General features: G+C 42.9%; 5 protein-coding genes across 8 annotated transcripts; 2 read left to right on the top strand and 3 right to left on the bottom strand.

Annotated features, from left to right (window-relative positions):
- Positions 1-78: 78 nt before the first annotated feature.
- On the bottom strand, positions 79-4110 carry LOC142901962 (NADH-ubiquinone oxidoreductase subunit 8-like). 2 transcript variants are annotated; one of them, XM_076046714.1, is made up of 7 exons: positions 3734-4110; positions 2633-2681; positions 2457-2522; positions 2282-2371; positions 1533-1705; positions 1237-1365; positions 79-490 (listed from the first exon to the last, which is right to left on the bottom strand). In XM_076046714.1, the coding sequence occupies exons 2-7, from the start codon at positions 2679-2681 to the stop codon at positions 359-361; spliced, it is 639 nt and encodes a 212-aa protein (XP_075902829.1). In that variant the 5' UTR covers positions 3734-4110; the 3' UTR covers positions 79-358. The 2 variants fall into 2 exon arrangements, with proteins under 2 accessions (XP_075902829.1, XP_075902828.1); XM_076046713.1 differs by lacking the exon at positions 3734-4110 and adding an exon at positions 3378-3528.
- tbc1d10c (TBC1 domain family, member 10C) lies at positions 3678-10470 on the top strand. Of its 2 annotated transcripts, XM_076046688.1 has the most exons (10): positions 3678-3807; positions 4106-4237; positions 5023-5122; positions 5292-5399; positions 5822-5928; positions 6126-6240; positions 6328-6393; positions 6852-7041; positions 7271-7428; positions 7623-10470. In XM_076046688.1, exons 2-10 carry the CDS (start codon positions 4110-4112, stop codon positions 10155-10157), a joined length of 3507 nt encoding a protein of 1168 aa, XP_075902803.1. In that variant the 5' UTR covers positions 3678-3807; positions 4106-4109; the 3' UTR covers positions 10158-10470. The 2 variants fall into 2 exon arrangements, with proteins under 2 accessions (XP_075902803.1, XP_075902804.1); XM_076046689.1 differs by lacking the exons at positions 3678-3807; positions 4106-4237; positions 5023-5122; ... (1 more) ...; positions 5822-5928; positions 6126-6240 and having other exon boundaries at positions 6835-7041.
- rad9a (RAD9 checkpoint clamp component A) lies at positions 10292-15206 on the bottom strand. The gene is made up of 12 exons (XM_076046708.1): positions 14681-15206; positions 14466-14536; positions 14251-14324; positions 13889-13937; positions 13271-13385; positions 13014-13113; positions 12791-12894; positions 12358-12464; positions 12008-12072; positions 11825-11923; positions 10976-11204; positions 10292-10758 (listed from the first exon to the last, which is right to left on the bottom strand). The coding sequence occupies exons 1-12, from the start codon at positions 14712-14714 to the stop codon at positions 10645-10647; spliced, it is 1161 nt and encodes a 386-aa protein (XP_075902823.1). The 5' UTR covers positions 14715-15206; the 3' UTR covers positions 10292-10644.
- LOC142901950 (uncharacterized) lies at positions 14379-20274 on the top strand. Of its 2 annotated transcripts, none has more exons than XM_076046699.1 (7): positions 14379-14543; positions 15750-17108; positions 17193-17326; positions 18357-18786; positions 18927-19050; positions 19127-19335; positions 19944-20274. In XM_076046699.1, the coding sequence occupies exons 2-7, from the start codon at positions 16323-16325 to the stop codon at positions 20196-20198; spliced, it is 1938 nt and encodes a 645-aa protein (XP_075902814.1). In that variant the 5' UTR covers positions 14379-14543; positions 15750-16322; the 3' UTR covers positions 20199-20274. The 2 variants fall into 2 exon arrangements, with proteins under 2 accessions (XP_075902814.1, XP_075902813.1); XM_076046698.1 differs by having other exon boundaries at positions 18354-18786.
- On the bottom strand, positions 20213-26424 carry p2rx3a (purinergic receptor P2X, ligand-gated ion channel, 3a). The gene is made up of 12 exons (XM_076046704.1): positions 26086-26424; positions 25081-25216; positions 24517-24588; positions 24166-24235; positions 23702-23798; positions 23499-23576; positions 23082-23223; positions 22843-22979; positions 22657-22750; positions 22103-22168; positions 21945-22022; positions 20213-21816 (listed from the first exon to the last, which is right to left on the bottom strand). The coding sequence occupies exons 1-12, from the start codon at positions 26217-26219 to the stop codon at positions 21682-21684; spliced, it is 1239 nt and encodes a 412-aa protein (XP_075902819.1). The 5' UTR covers positions 26220-26424; the 3' UTR covers positions 20213-21681.

Raw genomic sequence — 26424 nt, 5'->3', positions numbered from 1 at the left:
ACGGCCAGGTTTAATTCCCAGGGCCTCTGTGCAACAAATGTTTGCAAGTCACCCTCTCTAGGTACTCTGACTTCCTCCTGAAGTCAATTGACATGCATGTCAATTGTAAATTACTTTATTTTTAAAGTGCAGCAGAAATTCACTCTTATGTGCAAATTGTATACATATATGTGTGTGTGTGTGTGTGTGTGTGTTGTGTGTGTGTGTGTGTGTATAAACAAAATATATAAGGCTGCAGATTAGTCCTCACATTTAACTAAGTAACAAAGTGACATGACAGTGAACATATCAGTAAATGTCTGATATGAAAAGCACTATCCAGTACACAGGGGGATAGACAGCATAAGGAAAGTAGAGTCTATCTATAAAGGTAGTCTGCCTTTATGTTGGCTGCTATCTCAGCCTCCCACTGATCGCCATTGTTGAGCAGCTTCTCCTTGTTATACAGCAGCTCCTCGTGTGTCTCAGTCGAGAATTCAAAGTTTGGACCCTGAGGAAAGAATTGAGACAAACATATACAAACGCATCGGTGGTAATTAACAGACAGATAACAGAATAGATAGTGTTATATAGGTGAATGGCTTGACATGGAGATGCGTATTTCACCAATACCAGGTTAAAAGATTAGAGATCCAAAATCAGGCTGAGACTAAGATAATAAGATAAGATTTCCTTTATAAGTCCCACAGTGGGGAAATTTCCAAGATAAGATAAGCTTTAGAGATAGCAAAGCGGGTTAATTACACAAAGATATGAGTTTGATACTTATTTCCATTAGAAGAAAAGTATCTCTGGCCCTGCCTCAAAAAAGTATTCCTACAGCTTCAACTTTCCCACTTTTTGTCACATTAAAATAACAAATTAAATGTGTTTTATTGGCATTGTGTGGCAACACAAGGCAGCACATACTGTAATTGTGAAGTGGAATATGATACATGGTGCTCACTTCTTTTACTTTTTTTAAGTGTGCTGTGTGCATTTGTATTCCCCTGAATCAATACGTTGTTGAACCTCCGTCAGTTGTAATTGCAGCTAAGGTCTTTTCGGGTATATCTCAAGCTTTGCACATGTAGAAACTGCAAATTTTGTCCAAAACTCCAGTTCTCAAACAGCTTTAGGTCTTGACTTGACTTGACTGGTTAGATGTAAACTGTTTCATAGTGTCTGTATGTCTGTCTGTATGGACAGGGACTCCAACTAGCTTTCCTGCCCATGTTGAAATACTAATATAAGTACCTGGACAATTGCATCCACTGGACAGGCTTCCTGACAGAAACCACAGTAGATACATTTGGTCATATCTATGTCATAGCGTGTGGTTCTCCTGCTGCCATCAGCCCGGGTCTCTGCTTCAATAGTGATTGCCTGTTCATTACAAAAAGGAAATGGAAGAGACAAAAAAAAATACAGGGAGTTTAACAAAGTAGTTTGACCTACCTGGGCTGATTTAATAAAGTGAACAAATCTTCATGTTGATTTTTTTTTTTTCTGGAGCTGTGTGTGTGTGTGTGTGTGTGTGTGCGCACACACACCTGCGCAGGGCAGATGGCCTCACACAGCTTACAGGCAATGCAGCGCTCTTCTCCATTTGGGTAGCGACGGAGGGCGTGCTCGCCACGGAAGCGGGGTGACAGAGGCCCCTTCTCAAAGGGGTAGTTGATGGTGGCAGGTTCACGGAACAGGTAACTCATGGTCATCGCCAAACCTGCAGGGAGATTGCCCCCCCCAGCCACCACCAGAGTACCAAAAAGACTTAAGAATTATCTCTCAACAACAATAGATCTTTAATATGTCTTGACAAAAAAAAAAAAAATCTAGTTACACAGTAATTACAAAGTCAAGCTTGAGTGCTGACAGCTGAGACTTCTGAATTCAAATCATCAAATTGTGTGATACATTTTTCAAAGTAAAGAATTACAAAAAGGACACGGGGCCTTGAATAAATATATATATATATATATATATATATATATATATATATATATATATATATATATATATATACATATATATATATATATATATATATATATATATATATATATATATATATATATATATTATGATGGTAACATATTGACTACATTTCGATTATTTAGAAACTGGCTTCATTTTTTTGGAACTCCAATCGCTGAATTTGAATCTTTTGCATATTTTACTTAAAAACAATAAATTAAACTTTATTTTCGGCGCCTGTCGTGTCCATGCATATGAAAAATGTAGCTACATCATTGACCATGTGCATATTTGCAGATTGACTAAAAATGACACCATGGTAGACCTCGAAAGAGCTCTGTCCAAAGGAGAGTGGTCGCAGCCCGGTCAGTGATGGACCTAAGGTCTGTCGGCAGCTCCTGAGCATTCACATACTCTGAAAAGAGACCAATGGCAGTTGTAATGGTATTTTAAACATGAGATCCCGGCACCCACAATGGCATTGCTCAGTCAGAACTTACTATAGCCTTCCCTCTGCGCACTGACACTGATTGGGCGCACGGCTCCATGTCCACCCAAAAATATGCCTGGAGGTATACAACATTCTTAAGCACATACACTAAAGACAAAAAAATAATAATAATAACAATCTTGATTTTTATAAAAATAACTCATGTAACAACGCCTAGATCTGTACCTGGCTTTGAATAGCAGTGGAGAAGACGCACGCTCAGGGCAGCAGACATCTAAAAAAAAAAAGTTGCGGGGCAAAGTTTAAAACAGAAAATAACAAATGACACCTGTCAACATACGGCACCTTCCGTAAAAACACTGTGTATCAGACGGAGACAGCAAAATAACAGGCGCGCTGTAATCCTAAAATCCCTGTGTGCTTACATCAACTCCTGCCGCATTCACGTCCTCTTGGAACAGTGGGCAAACATCACAGCTAAACGGTTTGACGACTTTAACTATTCATAGTCAACTAAACCGAGAGCTAAATGAACATAACATTAGATCCGTTGACATAGTGACGAGTAATGACGATTTCCCCCTTTGACCGCAATCATCGTTGAGGATCGTGTCAGACGTTTTGTTTTTTTAATCGACTTTACTTGAACGCATCATTACACATAAGATGAACAACGTCGTTTGACTCTAACATAATTGTCAGAATGACGAAGCACTTTTTATTTATTTAAAAAAAAAAAAAAACTTACTCAATACTACCTGTGGACGATATATTATTTGTAGCGGCAAACTAGTCTCCCGTAACATTTTAACAACCGAGGTGCTGACCAAAATCTGTCACAGCTTATTAACCGGCAATTTAGACAAAACCAGTAGTGACAGTAAAAGCCAAAGACAGTCAACTATATCTGAAGCATAACCTCCCTGTGACTGTAAATTTATCTGGACAACATAAAGTATACACAATTTACCTTTGCACCAAGTTTTGATGAGCAGCAACACGCAGACTGTTGGCCCTGAACTGCGCGATAACACGTTTGTTGCGTTCAAGTACGCCTGGTTATTTCCGGTATTGAAACTCACCGCTCACTGCGACTTGTGCTGTTTACGTCAGATGGAGTAGGATAAACTGTATTGTGCTGCAAAGTTAAAACACCTTTCATCGACTAAGTGTCCGCTGCCTTTTATCACCAACAAGGCTGCCGCATTTGATGAATTACAAGCAAGTGTAAAGGAATTTAACAAATGCCAACTGTTGATGCAACACGGCGGTTGGGGGAGGGGGGGCGGGGTACGAGAGCGACACAGAGGAAGTTCGCCTTCCTACCTCATCATCACTAGAGGAACTTAGACGGAGCCTCCGCTGCAACAGAAAGATCAAACATGACTGAAACGTAAAAGGTAATTACAACATATTAACGTTCATACATTAATATCACTTTGCCCATTTCCCCCCTCGTTTGGTTTGGTTTAATTTCGATGAAAGCTGTAAAGCAGTCCTGTAGTTTGCTTACAGTTAAAATACATGAGTAACTTGATGATATAACATGGGCGTAAACGACATATGCTTCACATCCCTGACAACAGTTTCAAGTGTTCTGGGGAGAGGACGTTGAGTTTCAGCTTCAGGGTGCAGCGTTTACATTTGACTAATACCGAGTACATGTCGACTCATGAAAACCTTCATTTTCTTTGTCAGCGAGATGTTGAGTCCAGCCCTGAAGAACCTCAGCGAGGAGGACAGCGCTGGTTCAGATCCAGAGTCAGGGCTGGGTTTGGAACCTGAGACAGACCGGTTCGGCTTTATCGTGACCAGCACATCCACAGCTGGGTGAGGAGCTTCATATTATGATGATGATGATGATGATGACATAATAATCATAATAATTATACTGCCAGTGAAGATATAAAGTGACCTAGTGATGACTAAGGTTCTGTGGTCTTTAATAGTTTTGTATTTGTAAAATTGTTCATCATTGCATTGAACTGGGTGAGAAATACAAACAGAACTTTTTTTGTTTTTGTTTTAAAAGGGCAAGTTACATTCAGTATTTAGTGCAGAATTTTTATGCAACCACGATGAGTGGCATATTTTTGTTGACTTGGGTTTCAAGGGGTTGACAAAGGATGAGTAAAAGGTGAATGTCTTTCAGAGGAATGGACGATCCAATTTTTTTGTTAAAAAAAGATTTGAAGCATCAGGAGGGTAGAAATGTCCCCGCAGCTCTGAAATATCATTAGAGTTTGCGATATAAACTTCCTCATAAAAAAAAAAATTCCACTCCCCCTCAGACCATCACTTATTTAGGTTATATTCAGTCAATCAAAAATCAGAAGATCCTGGACCAGCTGAAGCAGAATACATTCATGCCGACAGTCGAACAGGTTGCTATCTACTGCTATCCGTCCACTGTTCTACCTCATGCTGAACATCCTCACATGTTACCATGGGGACGTAAAACTGCCGCATTGTGGTTTTCCTGTTTCCTTTCTTGATTTTAAGTGTGCTGCATGTGTCTGAAATGGCAAACGCGCAAGGTGCACTGCAAACATGTCTGCACTCTGACACACAAGCCATTCAGCCAAATGACTCTTGTCTACGTTGTCCTGCCTCAGGAATGTGGGTCCAACTCCTGAGTTGGTCAGGCAGCGGGAGGCTAAATGGATCGACATCATGGGCCAGTGGAATCACATCCTGTTGAAGAAGACCAGTAAGGTTTGTGCTTAGAAGCAGAATGTAAAATGATTCAATGCACAGAAAGACAGTACATTCAGTAAACAAAGAGTCACATTTGATGCCAAGAGGGAAATAGTTTCATAAAGACACTTCATACGTGCTACGTGCTTTGAGCGAATCTTGTGTCACTGTATGGTAATCCTTTCAGGTCAAGGTGCAGTGTCAAAAAGGCATCCCGGCCTCACTCAGAGCAAAGTGCTGGCCTCTGCTGTGTGGAGCTACTGACAGGATGAAAAAAAATGAAGAACTGTACAAGGCAAGAGACCACAAACACTGAATTCTTCAGAATCATCCGAAACAATACTTTCACTTCAGTTCCTAAAAACTCTGAACTACAGCTGGGTGAAAAGGTACCATGGCTTGGATATCATGTTCATAGTGTTGGCCTCTCAGTTCCTTCTGTCATATTGCTACAATATTTCCCACGACTATCACGACATTGGGATTTACGCTCAAATCCGACTCTGAAGCGACTAAATACTTTTGATTCCATCCCGTGTTTTACATCATCTAACATGGGTATTGAAGCAGACTGCCATTATTCTTTATAGACAGCTCTCTAAATATTTTGCTGTGCAATGTTGCTGTGATATCGTAAGATTAGATGCAGATGTAGATTTATTATCTGAAAGGCAAATATTTAAATGTGGGTAAATGAAATCTTTTGTCTGCCGTTAGTTCCTGGACTCACAGCCGGCTCTGCAGAGCTGGGTGGATGTGATCGAGAGAGACCTGGACCGACAGTTTCCGTTCCATGAGATGTTCCGGTCTAAGGATGGACACGGGTACGAGACCTTCTGCTCGCGACTTGTCTCTGCTGGCAAACTGATTGTGACAGAGTGATCTGGTTTCAATTGCGCTTTTCAGCCGCTCCATCATTTGTATTGACGCTTTGCAAAGTTCCCTTTGTTAATTATTAAACTTGCTGTCTGTTTGATTCACAATGATAATGATATGGTGGTGTATGTGTGTGTACGCGCAGGCAGCGTGGTTTGTTTGAAGTGCTGAAGGCCTACACACAATACAAACCAAACGAGGGTTACTGCCAGGCACAGGGGCCCGTTGCTGCCGTGCTCCTGATGAACATGCCAACTGAGGTACAATTAAAAAAAAACTCTTAAAACATCCGCTGTTGGATGTTGGATGACATTTTGTGTACTATCCAAAACCCTCGTCTTTGGCAGGAGGCCTTCTGGTGTCTGGTGCAGATCTGTGAGCAGTACTTGCCTGGATACTACAACCCTCAGCTGGTGAGGCCACAGATTTAATGCTTTTATTTGTGTAAAATACAGAACGTCCCAAGTTAGGCTTATTCACTAAGTCTCTCTCTCCTTCTTCCAACTATTCATTCCAGCAACAGCATACTTAGCCCTCCATTTACAGCCTTCTGCAGCAAGGACGCTAAGCTAAAGACACCTCGTTGTACCTTCCACATTTGGAAAGGGGGTGTGAACACCCGATTAGGACGTTGTCACAATCCACGCCTAATATGACATCACTACAGGCTGATTTCTAGAACTGCTTTTCCACACACGTTCTAAAAACAGAAACAAACAAAAATGATACACTGTTCTCACTGAAAACAGTTCTGCTCCAACCTAAATAAACTCTCTTACAAAGGCCAAAATGGACGTCCAGGTGATCATGTTGCCTTCACTGTAGACCAATAGTACTTTTGATTGCTCTTTAAGTTTGTGTGGTCCTGCAGGAGGGGGTTCTGTTTGACGCGACCCTGCTGATGTGGGTCTTGAAAAGGACGAGCCCAGCTGCACACAAACACCTGCTGCACCACGGAGTGGAACCGCTCATGTTTGCCACCGACTGGCTCATGTGCCTCTTCACACGCCACCTGCCCTTTAATATGCTGCTGCGAGTCTGGGATCTCTTCTTCTGCTACGGTTCGTGCAACACAAGGGGCTTTTAAATGGTTTTATATTCATTTCATTAGAACAGAAGAACAATAAAAATATACCAATATTTTGTGGGTTCGGTATTTTTTTTTAAAAAATGCATATGTTCTATTGTAAGACCTCTTTTAAGATCTCGGGTCAAATCTAAGGTGACACGTTTACTATAATGTAATTTGTGCTTCGTTTTATAATAGACATTATGTTGTCTGCCATGCAGGTGTGAGAGTGCTCCTGCAGGTGGCAGTGGTGTTAGTGCGACGGGTCCTGGGTAGAGCTGAGCAGAGGAAGCAGTGCCAAGGTCAGCTGGAAACTCTGGAGAGGCTGAGAGGCGTCAAAGAGCAGGTTCAGGAGGAAGACGACGCCTTCATTGCTGAGGTAGGAGATTTCTAACATTGCTGCAGGACAGTTTTAGCAGTTACCAGTCTGTTTCTGGCCTCTCTGTTTTTTCCTCTTGAAATGAACTTTGTGACGGCTGTTTCAAAGTTGCCATCATAAACCAGCAATCATCATCAATGAGCATGCTTTACTTGTGTGTTTCTTTTTTGTTTGTTTTTTTGCCTTAACTGCAGGTTTGCGCTGTGCCGCTGTCTGCCAAAGATCTTGAGAAGAAGACAGAGAAGGAGCTCAACAAGTGGAGGAAAGACCGACCGTCATCTACATTTGATCCCAGGAGTCGCTGCCTGGGATACCAGATGGCCTGGGCGACAACTCTTCACAACCACGAGGAGCAGGAGAAGGAGAAGATGGAGAGCGGAAACCTGTCTGCCCCTCTTTCGCGCTCATCCTCTACCCTCTCGCTGTCATTTATACCTAATAATAAACGAAGGAAAGGCGGGAAAGGTAATGCAGGCGAGTGGGAAAGCAGTGGCAAGGTCGTAAGGCACGTTTCGATGGGAGCAAAGGACGACCGCAGGAACTGGAGTGATGTGCATTTTATGAATAAGGGGGACGGTCAAGAGGAGGATGTCATTTTAAAAGAATATATAAAACAAAGCGAATCACTCACTGTGCACATGAAGCAAAAGGAGGCCAAACGCATGGACGGCGTCAAAACTATAACAGAACGGACAGGACAAAAAGTCAGAGAAGGGATTGAAGAAGAGGAAACAAAAATTACTGACGAGGAGGTAAGACAAAGCAAATTACCAGAAGAACCTGTGGTCTTAGAACGGACTGGAAAAATAAATGCAGAAACACTACCGACCAAAGATCAGACATTAGAGGAAAATCTTCAGAGCACAGAATGTACCACACAGGGCCAACAGGGGCTGGACTCAAATACCCTGTCACAACCAACGCAACAGCAGACCAAAGATCAGACTTCAGAGGACACAGAATGTACCACTCAGGACAAGCAGGGACTGGACTCTGATACTCCAGCAGATCCAACTCAAGGGCAGAGCGATGATCAGACTTCAGAGGAGAGCCCTCAACCCACGGAATTAGCCAATCAGTGCCAACAGAAGCTGGATAGTCAGTCACAAGTACTGGAAGAGCACAAACACAACGGCAATGACGAGGAAAAAGAGGTTCAGGACCAAAGTGGAGTGATGGGGAAACAAACGGTAGAAAGTGCAGTTGAAGAAGCACAGACTGGAATACAGGAACATGACAGTGCAGATACTAACAGACAACAGGAGACAGAAGTAGATGTACAACAGACACAGGGGGAAATGGTGACAGAAATCCCAGATGGAACAACGGAGGAAAGTTGTTCAGACACAAATAGAGAGCTTGAAGTTCCTTCTGTCAATAATCCTTCAACGGGGACGGCGCAGCAAGAGATCATAGAGCACAACCTAGAGGGGGGCACAATGGAAGGAAAAAACAGCAGCACTGAGGCACCAGTACAGCACACTTGCCCCGAAGAAGAGGCCCACATCCAAAATGTCACAGACACCGCTGAACTGACACAGCAAGAAGACACAGAAAGGGAAAATAAAGTGGCACAGGATGTGCAAGACGATGAAGCCTCGCAAAGAGACAAGGAAGAAGATTCAAAGACGGAAGCAGAGGCTTTCAAGATTCTGACTGAAAACGCTGAACAAAAGCAAACACAAACGGAAGAGGAACAAATTCAGACGGATGAGGAGACCTCTGAAGCTCAACAAACAGAGATGACCTCCGTTGATGAAGAAATCAGTCTTGTGAAAAGAAGCTCAGAAGATATAAAGAGCCCAGAGAAACCTGCATCTGATGAGATGCTGACCACCGTGTGCACAAATGAAAAAAGTCCGCCATCTGCTCAGGAGACCAAAGTGGAAGAGAGGGACGTCTTTACTTCTCCCGAGTCACCAGACCCAAACGCTGGCAGTCATCCAAACGTTCAAAGCAAAGAGTCGCCGCTGGCGAACGAGCAGCACGAGCTGAAGAACGTCCAGACTCAAGCTCCGAGCCGTCGGAACAGCAAGTCCTCCGGGGATTTTTGCATCCGCAGGTCGTCCACCTCACGCGGCTCCAAGACGGGCCGAAGACTCTCTGAGGATCTCTTCACTGTGCCACACAAACCCACCACCCAATCACAATCAACCTTATGTCAGCAAGTTCATCACGACCAATCGCAGTCTAGTCCTGTTGCGGTCAACCCAACGCAAAATGAACCTGATTCGGCTCAGACTCAGGGAGTCAATTTGTCACAGTCTGGTGAGGCTGCAGAGAAGGTGGAGACACGGCAGGAGAGTTCAGGTCCACAGAAACGTTTTGGTCTCTTCCGCAGGCTGAAAGCAGAGCAGCCTAAGAGGAACAAGGCAAAGGGGAGGCCCAAAATGCAGGTTCCCAAAATCCTGATCCAGGACTTCAGCGATGGAGTAGTCGGTCTGGAGACGGAGGCCGAGCCAGACAGTGAAGAGAAGCTGAGCTCAAGGGAAAGAAGGAGGAGGCGTCGGGAGCAGGAGAGGAGGCTGAAGGAGGAGGAGAGGCTGAGAAAGAAAAGGGAGAAGGAGCTGGAGAAGGTGATGCAACAGGAGAGGAAGAAACTGCAGGCGAGGGGGAAAGGCCTGCAGGCTGAGAGTGAGGAGAAACTGAGCAGTGACAAGACTCAACAAGCTCAGACTGGATCCCAGAAGGACATTCATGTCGCTTCTTATGCCGAATCGTACTTCTGACGGGAGTCACGCCTCTAAACAAGTGAGGTGCAAATATTTGGACAGTTTCATTCGTCGGCTTGAAGTAAAGTGAATCGTAACATTTCTACTGACTTGAACTTTTGATGTGTACTTACAAAATGTTTACACTTACATGAAAAAATGCAATTCTTTTATTTCAGTGCTTTTTCTTCCACTTTGGCGATAAGTTAAATGAAAAAAGACAAACAAATGAAGAAGCAGAGAGTTTTCCTCAGTTTCACGTAATCCTACTCCTACTCTGTCATTACCATAATATCACAATAAACTGGTCAGTCGCCAGTCTATTTTTTCACATTGTGTGCATATTTTCACTCATGAAAAGAAATTCCGGTACAAAAAAAAAAAGAAAATTACAGAAAGCACAAGGTGAAGAGTCTGTGTCTTCTTTAAGTCCAGCGGGTTCTGAATTTTAACCATAAAACAGACACGCTCTCGGATCAGTCTTGTCTCCCTCAGCCCACTGCCGCTATACCTCACCGTCGTCCTCGCTGTCACTGGCCAAGACCTGCTGACTGGTAACAGGCTGAGTGGACATCTGAGAGGACGGTGGAAGCACTGATCCAAAGAAGAGGGAACAGAACTGTGGAAGGGAAAATTCAAAGCCGTTATTATGAGGAAAAGTTGCCTTTTAAAGATAAACCAATTCACTTCTGCACTCACCGGCGTCCGTTTGTTACAGAAAGAAACGGACGGCTGTGACTTATAGAAAAACATTACATGACAGCAGGACATTTTGACTGGCAAATAAAAATATTAAACCAAAATTAAGCCAAAAGCAGCCTTCTCATTCTCTAGACCTTTTTTTCCGGTGGCGCTTCTGAGCTTTCCGTTTCCTCTTCCTCCTCTGCCATCTCCAACCGTGTCCTGTGATTGGCTGTGCGCGGCTGCTCTGAATGCGCGGGTAAAGGTGGTGTGGCTGGCGAGGGGTCCGAGGGACCTGGTGCAACACTGGTATCCATAGCGATGAGGTAGGCATCCATGTCGTCGTTCATAAAGTCGTCGAGAGGAGGCGCAGACGTGTGTGACCTAAGGAGACACAAAATGTACGAGGGAAATGAAGACTGAACTTTGCTGGAAGTCACTTCCCACATTTATCACAGTCTCTGTCGTTGTTAAAGGATAAAAATGACCCAGTTGGTGAATAAAGATAATGCAGAAACTACCACTATCCAATACTCAAGTATATAAGATATGTCCCTCGTTGGCCATCTGGCATAATGGACAATTTCTTTTAAATATCTGGTCTGATAAGACAGTCAGCAGCTGGGATATGTCTGTCCGACAACCAACCCCAAGCCTTCAGACGAGAAGTTCCACAAGGTTTTCCCCTACTTATCTTAGGTCAAACATTAGACAGATTCCCTGAGAAGAGGTGACAACATGCAGAGCTCACCTAAGTCACCTCAGCTCATTAAATGTATTTCTTGCCAGTGTTTAGAAAATATTGTCAATCAAACAATGTTTTTTTTGTTCAACAAAAGTCGGAACTCTGAAATGTAAATAGAAATAGCATTCAATCGTCAAAGAAAGGCTGGGCTTGTACAAAAACATGTCTGCATAACTGTGATGGCACTGACACACGTGTGTGTGTGTGTGTGTGTGTGTGTGTGTGTGTGTGTGTGTGTGTGTGTGTTTATTTTAATTACCGTTTTGTATTGTTTTTACGGTGAACTGAATCATCTGAAAGTGTGGCCAGCACAAAGTTCCCCTCCAGGACACTGTCTGTTACTGAAAGAACAATGGGACTGAAAACACACACACACAATGTAAAGGTTAGTGCGTTATGACTACAAGTAACAAAAAAAAAAAAAGGCTGATATGATACGTACTTTCCAGGTTCATCAAAGTACATTGAAACGGGGAGATCAGTGGACTCTGCAAACAGTAACAGACCCTGGAGGGAAAAGAAAAGAAAAAAACAACACTGGGTGAAAATCAACAACTGGTGAAAAAGAACCAACATCTACAAGGTTGGAAAGAGATCAAACCTGTCTGTCCCTGGATTGTCCTCATCAATTTAAGAAATAGGAATAACTACTACATTATTGTTACTGTCTGCCATACCTGCCACACACACACACACACACACACACACACACACACACACACACACACACACACACACACACACACACACACACACACACACACACACACACACACCCCTCGGCAGTCTCACCCGCCACTCTTTCAGGCAAAAAGTGATGCTGTTGTGAGATTGAGCAGCGAAATGGTCAAACTCATCTGAAGCCAGACACAGCTCGGTCAGCATGGACTTGGACTGCTCTGGAATAAAAACAGACGGCAAGAGAAAAAAAAAAATGAAAATACAATCTCAGGTGAATGTGTTATTTCACTGTTAACTGGCTGAATTACCAAAATTGATTTTCAGAATCAATGATTGTCTGCAGTTTTTTTTTTTTTTTTTTTTCATTTAGTTATCTAACAAAGTTAACTCCGAATTTTCAAGCCTAATCTCCTTTAAATTTATACAGAAGTTGAGGGGGAAAAGGCTTTTGGGGCAGCACAAAAAGGCATCAGTGTAATCTATGAATTTACTACACAAACTGGCGAGAACAACAATATATGGCAAGTATTAAAAAAAAAGTTACCTTCTTCCTCCACATGGTTTCTGACCCACATCCGTTCATCACTCACTGTCACAGTCACTTCTTCTAGGGACTGAGGGAAGTGCGTGACTGTGTCCACCAGCAGCCTGAGCAGAAGAGAAAACAGAGAAAGCAAACGTGAGGTGAAGACATTGGCCTTGATATAAGCCTTATTCAAGATGTACATCAGTTATTCACAAAGGGAATGTAGGAATATTTAGCAGACCTGGCCTGAGACCTGAAAACATTGGCATAGCTGTCTTTGTCAAACATCGCCTGTAAGCTTTCACTGTCCTGGTAAGACAGGTTGTGAGTCTTCAGGAGGCCTGCAATAAAAAAAATACCAGAGGCATTTAATACATAGCGGCAGAAAGTGAAATTCTTAGATACAAAGTGAAGCATAAAAAAAGGCATGGAAAGAAAAGTGGTATTGATAAACATCATTCGCACGCCGAGGATAAAATAAAGCAACATTTTCAATACCGTGTTTACAGTGCAGGGTGAAGGTGAGGCGGTTTTTCTGTTCTTGTAGCACAATGTGACACTTTTCAACTGTCTTCTCCAGAGACGCCAGAGACCTGAACACCGCTTGAACACTCTGTCTCACACAGAAAAAAATTGAAGAGATTTAAATAAAAATATAGAATGATGACGACGGGGTAATGATTGAAGACGAAGCATATTGATCATTTCTAAACACCAAAAAATAAAGGGGGCGGTAATTTGTCAAGGACATTTTTAAAACCTTATAAAGAGTTTGTCACAGCTTCAGAGGAAGTGGTTCCCTTTTGCAGAATCAACCACAGCAACGCAGTAGCCGAGATGAAAAATTAAACCAGAAACTGTCTTCAAAGAGCTTAAAGAAAATGTGTCTGTGTTTTACTCTACCAAAAACAGCAACACTGCTGTTCAGTGGTTGCACAATACGTTGGCATACCGTCATTAACAAATTAAATATGTGATGACATCCTTAGAATTCACTACATTCTTTACAGAATATTAAGGGACAACAGTGGCCATTGGATGAGAAGGACCATAATTAAAGCTGATTTCTGTGTAAATCATCTAGTTTGATGTGTATTGATTTGTGAGATTATGCACCTTTATTGCCATCTTGCAGCGAAAGCCATGTTCATCAGGACTGGTGTACCTGCAAATAAAACGGGAAAAGGACAGAAATGGCTTAAAGATCCATGACAGTGTCTCACTCTGTGAGCTCTTTTGTATTGCACCAGTTGTCGTTTATTGCCGTTGTTTCAGTTCATCGCGTTCTCTTCTCTTGTAAAACAACGGTTTTGAAGCAAGGGTGCATCATTTAGTTAAATGTTTCTCGCCTGAACAAAAACGACAGATCTAGTCTCATACACGCACTCAACTGTCACTTGTACACACACACACACACACACACACACACACACACACACACACACACACACACACACACAAAAAACAACACTCTGCACCTGCTGAAAAAAAGCGGTGCAAACAGGAAGCAAGCATATGCCGACCGGGAGGAGTTCACAGACCGCAGCGCGAGCTGTGACAGAAAGAGAGAGAGAGAAAAAGTCAGTAATATTGATGATTGACGCAAAGTGTGCACACAAACCGGAAGCACAGAGACGGTGTGCATTCAAAGAGGAAGTTTGAGTATATTGATGCCAGCGTTAGGAGAACTTACCCCATCTTCCTGAGGCTCAACATAGAGATCATCACCGATCCTGGACAGCGAATAGATCGCTTTGGCCAGCACTGAACGGTACACACACACACACACACACACACACACACACACACACACACACACACACACACACACACACACACACACACACACACATTTTGTTGACCGTTGTTCTATTTGTGATGAGATCGAAGGGGGATATTTTCCACTACCTTTTACATTCCCTCCAGTCACGATGCAGTCCATGTTTCGGTAATAACTAACGTTAAGATAGGCATGGGTAAACTTTTCCGTGAAGTTAGCTAACTGAGCTAAACGTTAGCCAAAAGTGCCAGTTAAACGGAACTAATCGGCAACACAAGGACTTTTTAAGATTTGGGAGCCTGGAATCGCTCCTCTGTTTGAAAACGAGCACCGTTGAGTTTCATCTCATTTACATGAGATTTCTTTCTGCGCCAGTTTGACAGAGCCTAGTTTGCACCATTCCCTACGTTGTTTACACCGCCACTGCCCGCTTCCGTCCTACAGACCAATCAGAGGCGCGAGTGTCGTTGTCCAGACACCACGCATGCGCAAAAGACTCAACACGTTGATTTTACGGTTGCGTGCGTAACTGCCGATATAAACCGAAATAATTCGATTTCTCACTGAACTATATACAATACCAAAGGTCGATACTTAGAAATATTTGATGCAAAAATAATTTTAGGATGAATGTTTGTGGTAGGGACCTTTCAGGAATATCATTGTTCAAACGTCTCACACTCAAAATATAGTGTATTTGACGTTCTATATTTTCATTTTATAGGTAAGTGTTGTCATGATACTTCTTTCGTTTATTTTCATAACGAATAATTTAACAATAAGAAATGAATAACAATGATTAAACAAACATGAAAATGTTAAAAAATAAAAACGAACTTTTTCGTATTTTTTTATTAAAAGGACAAGGCACGGAAACCCACGCAGTCCTTTTCCCCCTGTAATTCCCAATGCTATGAAGACGCCAGCTCCTCTCAAAAATTCATTGCGCAAGTTTTACTGGAAAGCGTGTGTGTGTGTGTGTGTGTGTGTGTGTGTGTGTGTGTGTGTGTGTGTGTGTGTGTGTGTGTGTGTGTGTGGAGTGGGCAAAGGATCTAGGGAGGGAGAAAAATGGGAAGAGAGAAGAGAGGGAGGGATGGAGGAAGGACAAATACAAAGATGGTCAGACAGGCAGAGGGCGTGTCACTGTCTGTGCTCAATTATCTCACCTCACTGGTCTTTCTCGTTGGTCTGCCCCAGTGTCTCAGGTCTGTGGAACGCTGCAGTTGAACACGACGCATTCTCCTCCCTTCACGGGCGTAAACGGTTGCCACCAAAGAGGTGTCACCGAGACAAGTTTCGTATGCCAAATAATAATATTACTAATACCAGGACACCAGAGATTTCTTCAAAAAGAAACCAGATACTACGCTTGGTTTGGATCTTCTTCTTTTTTTATGCTTTGTCTTTTCCAAAAACATCAAAAGAAGGAGTGTCCTGCTGAGATTCACTTGGATTATGAAGGCGCAGATAAGAAGAAAGAGCCAACACAAGGTAAACTTCTACCCAAGGATGTGAGAGGCTGAAGCAGTGATAAAGTGTCAAGGGGATAATGAACGTAGATTGAAACGTGTACTCCTCAACACTGAAACTCAGGCTGAGCGGTGACATGCTTGACTTTCACCTCATTTTGTCAGTCGTGTTATTTCGCCCTGCTGTTAAAGCAATGCGTTGCGCAAGTCAGCGTGGAATCCATGAGTATCCTCTGGACGGGTTCTAGCAACACGCGTAATCGTGAGCACAGGATCCAGCACAAAGCAGTTCAACGTCTAGATGTCTCAGCCGCAAAGCTCTGCAGACACTCACGTCCTGCTGCAGTCCATGCTGCAGAGACTGAAGATCCAGCAGGAGAGAGGCACCCAGGCCTTGTCCCACACAGCTCTGCCCGCTGGAGCTGATTCTACAACGGGGCTCGTTGGAGAGAGCGACGCCACCAGAATCCAGAACGCAAGCAGCAGCCCTGTAAATGGATTTGGATTTTACAATGGCACTTCCCCACAGGATTTAAGGACTTTTGGAGTGGGCAGAAACTTTTCATCCCCCAATCTGAAATACAGCACTGATGGTGGTACGGGTGATAAAGAGTCGTTTGGACAGGCCATTCAGCCTGGGATCAGCCCGGCTGGTACTGCTGGATCACTGAGGGACGTCACTTCTTTGGACGGGACCGCTGCAGAGAGGGTGAGCAGCACTGTAAGGACTAGCGATGCTGAGCAAAGCCTCGGACAGATCCAGGACCAGGCGTTCCCAGCCAAAGTCTACTCATGGTCCCCGAAGCCCACAGGTGAGAGAAATGGCACAGGAGGCCCAGAACATAAAGTGCCAGTTGTGGGAAATGAGGGATCTGAAGGTTTTGCACAAGGTAAAGACTCGTATACTGTCCAGACGGACCAAAATTCAACAAACAGTCTCTCGCGAAGGAAACAGCGACCATCAGGGAACAGGGCGAGGAGATGGACTCAGAAGATCAAGGAGAAATGGCGGGACAGACCAGGGAGTTTTGGCAAAAGGGCAAAGGAAGAGCCGAGAGAGGAGCAGCAGACTGAACAGAGAACCACAGTGAGTAGAGAATGAAAAAAAGAGAAAGAAATGATATTGAACATTTCAATGTCTTGAGTAAAACACCAACTTCTTCATTGACAGATTTCCCCTCAAAACCATCTCCTGACAGCAGTCAGCTCATCAAATCAGGAGAGTCCGGCTTTACCAGTCATTAGTCATCACAGCTCATCCCCTCTGACTCAGAGAGAAACCAGCTCTCGTGAAGATTCATTAAGGTAACTAATCAAGCACTTATCCAGCCAATGTAGGAATAAAGCCAAACCTGCACCAGGGCCAGAATGGCATCAGTCTCACTCGCTGTCAGATTACGATTGGCTGTCACTGAGAAATGCCTGGTATGTGTGTGAAGTTCCCATCGACAGCTGTTACATTAGTTTTGGGTACGAAGCTTCGCCGCCTCCCATGTGCTCGCTAGTGTGATGTGCCAAACACACCCCTGTCACTTTCCTGTCACTCACTTACGCATCCACTCTGACACATGAAGGCCTCGCGAGCCTCTCATTACCCCAAGACAAACTGCAGTGCCATTTAAGGAAGAACTATGTCCAGACTCTATCTCCTTTAAATAAAATAAAAATACCTTTGAGTTATTTGACAAGATTTAAGATAGGCATCCAAATGCTTTCTTGACTAAAATGACACGTCCCCAGTTCGTTTTTTTTCCCTCTCTCAATGAAAGTCTAGAGAGAAAAAAATGAGTCGCTTATCCGGTGAAGAGGAAATTAGTGTGCGTCACACTGTTTCCTGTGTGACAGTTAAAGCGGAAAAAGATTTAAAGTAGAAGAAGATGAGAGAAATCTGATGAAATGCAAACACTTTGAGTATTTTGTAACATCTGAGAAAACAAATCGAGTAAACACCCAGAAACAATGAAACAGATGGTCACCTAAAGATATTAGGGAGATTTTTTTTTTTTAAATCCACCATTTTATTTAAATGTTTAGTTTTAATAAAAAGGAGAAAAACTGAATGCTGACATTAACATCGCTACTATTATTATTTGATGCAAATATATAAGAACATATTTGGAACTTTGATTTGCATGTGATCTATTTCTTGCTGTGTGCGTGTTCCAGTTCAACACTTTATATTAACTGTTTTGGATTAGTAACAGATTTTATTATCTCAGACAGCTGCAAAGTAGTGAATTAGTAGTAATAATAGAACAATGATCCTAACTTTATCAACAAAGTGAGTCCATGCACATCCTGTGCTGAGCTAACAAAGTCTCTCCTCCTGCAGCAGGTGTTCCGGGGACTTTGATTTCGGGTTGGGCTCGTTCAGCTTGCTGGAGGAGATCGGAATGGGCCAAGAATGGGCCAAGTTCCTGAACCCCAACCAGTCTGCTGCCACAGCCAGTCAGACGCCTTCGAACGAGTTCCGAATCCCAACGAGTCCCGATCGCGACCCTCAGCCGTCTGTGCCTGTGAACCACGTCGGGAGTGTGAGCGACCAGCTCATCTTCAGCAGCACCGGAGGAGCGCAGCCACTTTCTCATGTCGCCATGACACAAGTGCCTTCCAGTGACTTCCTGCCAGTCAGTATGGACGTTTCTGAGGGGAAACAGCCCAGAGCGGCTGACCGAGCGGAACCAGTGGCTTGCAGTCACGGCCAAACACAGACGCAGCTGGTGGACAGACGACCGCACCAAAGACCGCTTCCATCATTTGCACAGGTTCGGTTACACAGCAACCATAACATTTATGAGTTGGTTATTCATTGTTGCCAATTTGACAGGAATCAATCTCCAGACCTGGGTTCCTTTTCTGCGTGTATTTTACACGAACCCTGAGGGTTTTTTTTTCCTACTGGCAGCCTGCAGATGTTCAGCAGAGCTACTTGAAGGGCCGAGAGCACACCAACAGAAAGAGACAGCATCGGTCCATCGAGTGGAGAGGACAGGAGCCTCAAACGCAGGAGGCAAGGAAGACAGACGGAGGTAAGGAGGCGCTCACTGGAACAGACCTGGGCAGCTGCAGTCCAGCTGACTGACAGCTCTTCCACTCTTGTCCCAGAGGTGTGCACGTCTCCGCTGACCCCGACAGGCAGCCACATGATGGAGGCCACGGCGACGTCTCAGCCCGACGGCGTCGTGCCTCTTCACAGCGTCAACTCGCCGCCCCTCTCTCCTGCTTCCTTTAACCCATTTGCTCCACGGAAGGGAGTCCTCAAACACTCCATATCCCAAGAGTCTGAGTCGTCACTGGAATTTGTGACTAAAAGGGTAAGTCTTTCAAAGTAAACTGTAACTTACAGTGTTACATTGTGGACTGGTAGCTTTCCGGTATGAGAAGCAGATCAGTAGATCATTTAATTTTCTGTTTTCTTTGAATAAAAATTAAAAGAATGCAGCATTATTAACGTTTATAGCGTTTAGAACATTTTATTATTAGCATATTAACGAAACAGTAGAATAGAAATTGTAAGCAGGAAAAAGTGAACTAAGTTACACTGGCACCTTGTGGCGAAAAGTGATAGCCCACCTACATCTGAATGTTTTTTTTAAAAAATAACTTTTAAATTCAAGCCATTTTTTACTGCATCAGATTTTAATGTAATGAACAAAATGAATTCAGATTTCCAATTTGGCAGACAAGCACCATTATTAATAAATGAAATCTGTTATTCTGTAGTTTAGTAACAAATATAATAGATGTTAACTGATGTTAAACTGGAAATAAAATAATTAATTAAAATCTTTTATTGCCACAACAATAAATTAGTTTATTGCTATAGAGAACTTAGTAGTAGTGCTCTTCCTCACCTTCATTAACTTCTTAATGCTCTGCCCCTCTGCTCACCATTCCAACCTGAAACCCATCTCCAATTCAGAGGCGAGTCGAGGAGAACAGGCGGGTGCACTTCTCAGAAAAGGTGATGGCCATCTCACCTCCGGAGCTGGACATGGACACTGACTCAGAGGAGGAGTCGGTGGAGGAGGACTCCATGAGCTCCACGAGCTCCACGAAAGAGCAGGAGGATGTGGTGGCGAGGCCTGAGGGAGTGGCGCCGGCACGCAGGCCTGCTTTCCCTGCCTGGATACTGGCTTTAAAGCGCAGGAATACTGAGAGTAAGAGCAAGAAGTGAAACTGCAGAAAGTGAACTTTTTGTATCGGTTTTATTTTTTTTTCTCCCAAGATTAAAACTTATTAACTGCATCAGATGTTTAACTTCCAGAGAACTGTGTTTTTTTTAACAGAGACATTTAAAAAGACACTTAACATGTTAATATTAATATGTGCCGTGCGACCTTTGGAAGGAGACTGGATCAAACTGCAACACCAGGCATTTTATCAGCTGCAACATGTCTGACCCAGTCATCTCACAGACTGAGGTCATTTTCAACAGAAAAGGGGATTTGTTTTTCACACAGACTTCTCCCGGTTTATATGTACATAAGATATTTTTTCACATGTAGTAAATAATTTTCTATATTGGTTAAATAGTTGTGATTTGACATAATGCGATGCCTCATTATGTCAAAAAACAGAACCGGTTTAGCTTTTGCTAATCTAAATGTCTACCTACCCGTTATACTGTGGATTCAGTTAAGCGTCTTCTCTATATTCTTTAGTATCATCTAAACCTTCCCATCGCACTTTGTTTTTAAGCTGCATATTGGTGAGAATTACCTAAAACAAATTCTCTCGCTACCTCATCGTTCCAGCGCCGTTTATTCGTTGCAAAAGAGACAAATAAAGTTTTAAAAGTGCACACAAGATGGTCTCGCTTGGCCTCTGGTTGCTGTTAAAGAAACATCCTGCCCATGATGAGAGTAGCCAGAGGAATCCCTCAGAGAGTCGGAGTACTTTATGGTACTGTGCCTTCCATCCTGTCATTTCCGTTACATGGCCCGTATTGATTTGTGTAATTAAGTTAGGACATCAAACTATCTTGGCTAACTGCTGTCGATTCCTGGGTGGCCTCTGATTCACTGCTGCCTCCTCTCGTAAATCACTGTCGGAGCCATTAAGAGGCTCTTTGGCTCATCTGTTTGCGAATAAGGAATATGGGGTGTCGGTAGCCCAATGAATCAGAATGTGTGTGACAGAGGGAGCAAAAGGTATTCACGTGTATGTTTCAGACGAAGACGACCGGAGTGGACCGTTGAAATGATTTGTCCACGTAAAGTAAGGACTTGCATTAGTCCATTAGTCTGCAGTGTACAATTTCCTGCAGGCCACCGTCGCCCAGAGATGGACTAATAATGGCCCATTTGTAAAACCACAGACCACACTCGCATTTTACCTTTGCCCCCCCCGCCGGCGTACATGAAGAGATGCACGGACACTCTCTCAACATATATGCAAATCCTTTTATTCTCAGCGCAGATTGTTGTTTTTTTTCTCTCTGCGTGGAATATGTTTATTTTTTTTCAAAGTCCAGACTGTCCAAGCAAAAAAAAACCTCTGCGGTTGCACTGAGTGCCGTTCTCTAAGGTTTGCACGTCCATTCCTTTCTAAGGTTCTAAGCCTACACTAACAGCTTGAAAAAGACAGAGGGGGATATCTCCTGAGAGGCAGAGCAGACTGAAGGAAAGAGGGACGTTCACTGTGACAGAGAGTTGTCCTCAGTCGGACGGGTTGGGGTCAGAAGCGGCGAGGGAGACGGCCCCAGAGTCATAGGAGCTCTTGATGCCAGGTGTGAGCGACAGCTGGCTGGCTGGACTCTGAGCAATAGACGCTTCGATCTGAGCCTCCGACACCTGGTGGGACAAGAACGTTGTTTTTTTTTTTTAATCAACAAAACAGAGACAAAAATAGTGAATAAGCTGCAGTTGACAACTAAATGAAATAAACTAAAAATCTAAAACAATCTAAAAATTTAAAGCACCTCTTCAAACTTCTTGGCTTTGTATTGTTCGGCTCCTTTCAGGAAGTTCAGCAGGATGATGTCACACAGGACTGTGCCCTGAATTAAGAGGGATAGAAAGGAGTGTAAGATAGATGGCAAAAATGGTAAAATTACATTTTGAATCCAGAAATTCCTACCAGTCCAATAGAGGTGAATGCAGCTACCAGGTTGATGAGCGTGGGCACCGTGTCAAACTTTCCAGCCTGGACGAGACAAAGTACATAAGTCAAACGAAGTGAATTAAGGTCAAGAATATTGTTTTTAATTTTTTTAACCACATTTGCTTTCATGACAGAATTGACACAATGAATCTAATGTCCGTGAATTATAGTGGGGAAAACAACAACTAAACACTGAAATACATAACAAAATCAAAATATACTGTATGTTTAAAAACAAAATTAAACAAAAAATAAATTTGAATTATTTATGTTTGCAATTTTGAGTGCCAGTGCTTCTGTTATATACTGGGCAAGGTGTGAGGGCTTGTTGATGGGTGCATGAGTGACGAGTGGGACATATTTTTACCCATCATCAAGTACGTTTTGTATGTGGTAAATTGCCTTTGTTGGTGACAAGCAACTACTTGAGACTGTTAGAAGTAAGACATTTAGTTGCAGTTTAAAGTTAATTGTACGATCATTCGATTTAGTGCAATTTTCAACAGCAGCAAGACTTTTCCACAACTCACAGAGCCGGTGACCATGACGTCAAAGCGGATCGCGAAAGCTTTGTGAAGTCGCCGAAAGTCTGTGCCGTTCTCCGCCTTGAAATACTTTGCAAACCTGTGTTTCGGAGACAAGACGACATCCAGCCAAAGTTTGAAACGCAACGTGTGACAGACCGTGTTTTACATCCAGAGGCTGGGGGCGACTACCGGAAGTTGTAGCCTTTGGAGACGGCGTTCTTGGCAAACGGTGCATCCAGTCTGGTGAAAGAGTATCTGGGTACGCAGTTCTCGACGTCTGTGTCCAGGTTACACTTCCACTCAATGTTTATCCCTATTTCTGCACCCTGAACACACAAGAATGAGGGCAAAGAAACAGTCAACTCTGCCCAAAGATGATAAAAATTCTACTTATTCTACTTCTTTACTACAGGACATTAAGGGCTGACCTTGTCTGCCAGTTCAGCAATGTTCTGCCCAGTGTGGTTCAGCACGTCGCCCACACGGAAGATGGGGCAGAAAGGGTTTTCCTCCGGATGGTAGTTACAACTCTTGATCTGGTCCCTTGTCATGGTGGAGGGGAAGTTCCCTCTGAACAGAACAGCAAAGATTATACAGCACGTGCCGCTAATATTACAAATCCCAGAACGCTCGGCTCAATCAGCACAGGACGTTCATTGAAGGATACTGTTATGACTTAATTGATTTTTATAACTTATTTTTATTTAAATGTTTTGACATGTTTAAACATTTTGGCCCCTCTGTGTATTTGAGCTTGACACCCCTGGCTTAGAGCAACCTGATCGCTAATATTCCTTTGACCCCTTCGCTCCACCTGTCGGTGTCCTTTTGGCGGTGTGACCCACCTGGTGACGTCGAAGAGAGGAAAGCGGATGCTGTTTTTGATGAAGATGGTGAAGTTGTCCACGTCCAGCATCGGCTGTCTGGGAAGGACAACGGGAGAGAGAGCAGAGCCGCGCCATTCCACGTCATTCCGTGCGTTCTAACAGCCGTGTGCGTATTGTTTTGCTCATTTGTGTGCGTGTTTGTATGTGCGCGCGAGTCGTACATTTTGCTTTCCTTCTCGACAGGGCACCATCCTCGGATCTCACACCAACCTTTGGTTTCGTTCGGGGGGGACTTGAGGCAAACTCCTGTTATTGCCCCTGTGTGGGCAAATGGACAGGGTAAATATCGAAATGGTACACGCAGAATCACTTCTGCCAAGCAGCGGCAGGGCTTTCTCTTAAGTTTCTGTATGCACTTTCTGTAAGTGAGAGAGGTTTAGGTACGCAAATGACAAGCAGCATGACACACTTCATTAGTATTTCTGCTCAACTTCAGGCAATCATTTAAAAATGAATAATAACAAAACTAAAATTCAAACATCAGGGGCACATTAGCCAGATGTTCACCCCAGGGGTTTTTGTTGCACTCAAATGATGGTGTACTCTACTCTTTACTGGTTTACTCTACTGTTCAAGTAAGTCATCTAACAACAGTAACAACGTGGAAAAACAGAGTTGAACTCACCATTGGCAAGAATTGAGCCATATTTACTTTGGCACTCTCCATCTTTTATACAAGAAAACTTTGGTTCAGTCTAAAAAACAAACACGCGTGAGTGAAATATTTTGTAACACACACACACACGCACGCGCACGCACACGCACACACACGCACTCGCACACACAGATAACAGTGAACTGTTATCGTCAATGGAGAGCTGCAGAAAATAAAGCTGTAAACCTCCAGTTTGACTCAAGTTACAGGCCCTAGTTGCACACCAGTATATCTTCAATATTACAATGGTAATAAAACTCTGCAGACAGAGAAAACGTTTTCACTTTAAAAATCCACCAAGCACATTTAATGCATCCTCACCTCTGCACATTTTCCTTGGACCTGATTTCTTGAGATTAGCAGTTTGGTTATGATGCAGAACACAGCCGAACCCTGAAATAGAGCATATCAATTATTCACTGCACACTTTCGAAATTGGTATATATTTTAATATTTCCATACCAGTTGTATCAATAATACAAGAACTGCAGAAGTGTGCCTAATGTATCCGAATGTTTCTAATTTTATGATGCTGAGCTCTGATTCCGACAATATGAACCACAATCATGCACCACAAACCTTCCCCTTCAAGTCTTAAAGGCTTTATGTACACCAGAAATAGACAGGGCCGAACCATTTACACACGCGCTTGTTGTCTTAGAACTCAGCACGCTTTCATACAAAAGGAAGCGAGAAAGTTAATTGTGTAAAATAAATATATAATGTGAAGAAACCCCCACAGACAGCTTCATCATTGAACGTACACAGTCTGCTTTGAGTTCGTCATCTTAGGCCTTTGTAAAGTTTGAAGTTGGTTTCATACAAAGACTGCCATCCGCCTCTAGATCGACTTACAGATCTCCATGTGTTATCATAGTCACACACCTGCGAAGGGAAGACGTAGTCTGCCACGTCCATCACCTGGTCGTGATGGTAACCAAAACCCTTGACTTTGGTCATCACAGAGGACTCAATCCCCGTGTCGTTGGTCTGGTAAGCCTTCTCATGGATGAAGACCCATCTGCAGAACAATAAGTCAACCAACACAATGTTAAAGAGCTGCACCAAGGGTTCACATTAATCTTCTTTAAATCACCTGAGCAATTTTGGGGCAGAAAATTATCAGAAAATCTTCTCCTTCCTTTTTTTAATCTACTTTGCGCTCTAAAAAATACCTGGTAACAACTGTGGAAAGTGATGTAAAAATTTATATTTTTTGAAAACAATATACTAGTTTCACATCTATTCCTGTGGCATGACTGCCTCTTTCTGTATTTTGCCCCAGATTAACTCTGATTAGCTGCATTTTTTATTGATAATGCGTTTACTTTATTTATTTGTTATTCATTTATGAGGAAATACAGAGGTGTAAATCACTTAATGAATGGGGTGTGAATGAATGATTTCAATATAAAGCACTTTGAATCTCTTGAAGCTGTAATAAAATAACAATAATAATAATAATAATATTTGTGCTTTTGTGTGATTGTGGTAATATATAATGCAGAGAGAATATATGTAGAATATATATGTAGGAAAAATATGGTAAAATACAGAAAGAATAAAATGAAAAACACATATAAATATAATAAATAAATAAATAAATAAATAATTTCCAAAAATCTTACATACTTCAAAAAGTTAAAATTACGGACAATAAGAATTACCTTTTGGTTTCTTGTATTTCTTTATAGTTTTGTTTTTCTTCTTTCAAGTTGTGTTAACTTCCTTATTTATTATTTTGAGCATAATTTTTTAGGGGAAGAAGTTGTTTTCATTTTCAATTCACTTATCTACTGATGTAAAAATAAATACACATCACAATTCCAATGAATTGATTATCGTCACAATTTAAAAAGAACAAAACTTTTCAAAGTCTTGGTAACTGACCCGGCAAAGTAAGCGATGATGAGCAGTTGTACAATCCTGTTGATGATGCCCACAGACCAGCTCTTCACCACCACAGACTTGGTGGTCTCGTAGGTGAAGAAGTCGGTGATGCAGCTCCACATCCAGGAGCCCATGGCTGCCCGTCGGTGCAGCTCCGACAGCGATTGGTGACGCCCACCTGAATCTCAGAGGAAAATCAAAAAAAGAAAAAGAATAGAATGTCCTGTCTGGTCCTGTGCAGAGCTTCTACAGAAGAGTGGGGATGAGGTGAACAATCTCACTCCTGAGTCACACCAGCCAGCCTCTCATGCTGCTCGTCCCTTGTGTTCATTTGTGTTG

This window comes from Nelusetta ayraudi, unplaced genomic scaffold (genome assembly GCF_046127955.1).
Source record: "Nelusetta ayraudi isolate G7.1 ecotype Tasmania unplaced genomic scaffold, CSIRO-AGI_Nayr_v1 ptg000090l, whole genome shotgun sequence".
Lineage (NCBI taxonomy): Eukaryota > Metazoa > Chordata > Actinopteri > Tetraodontiformes > Monacanthidae > Nelusetta > Nelusetta ayraudi.
This window is presented reverse-complemented; position numbering and strand designations above follow the sequence as displayed.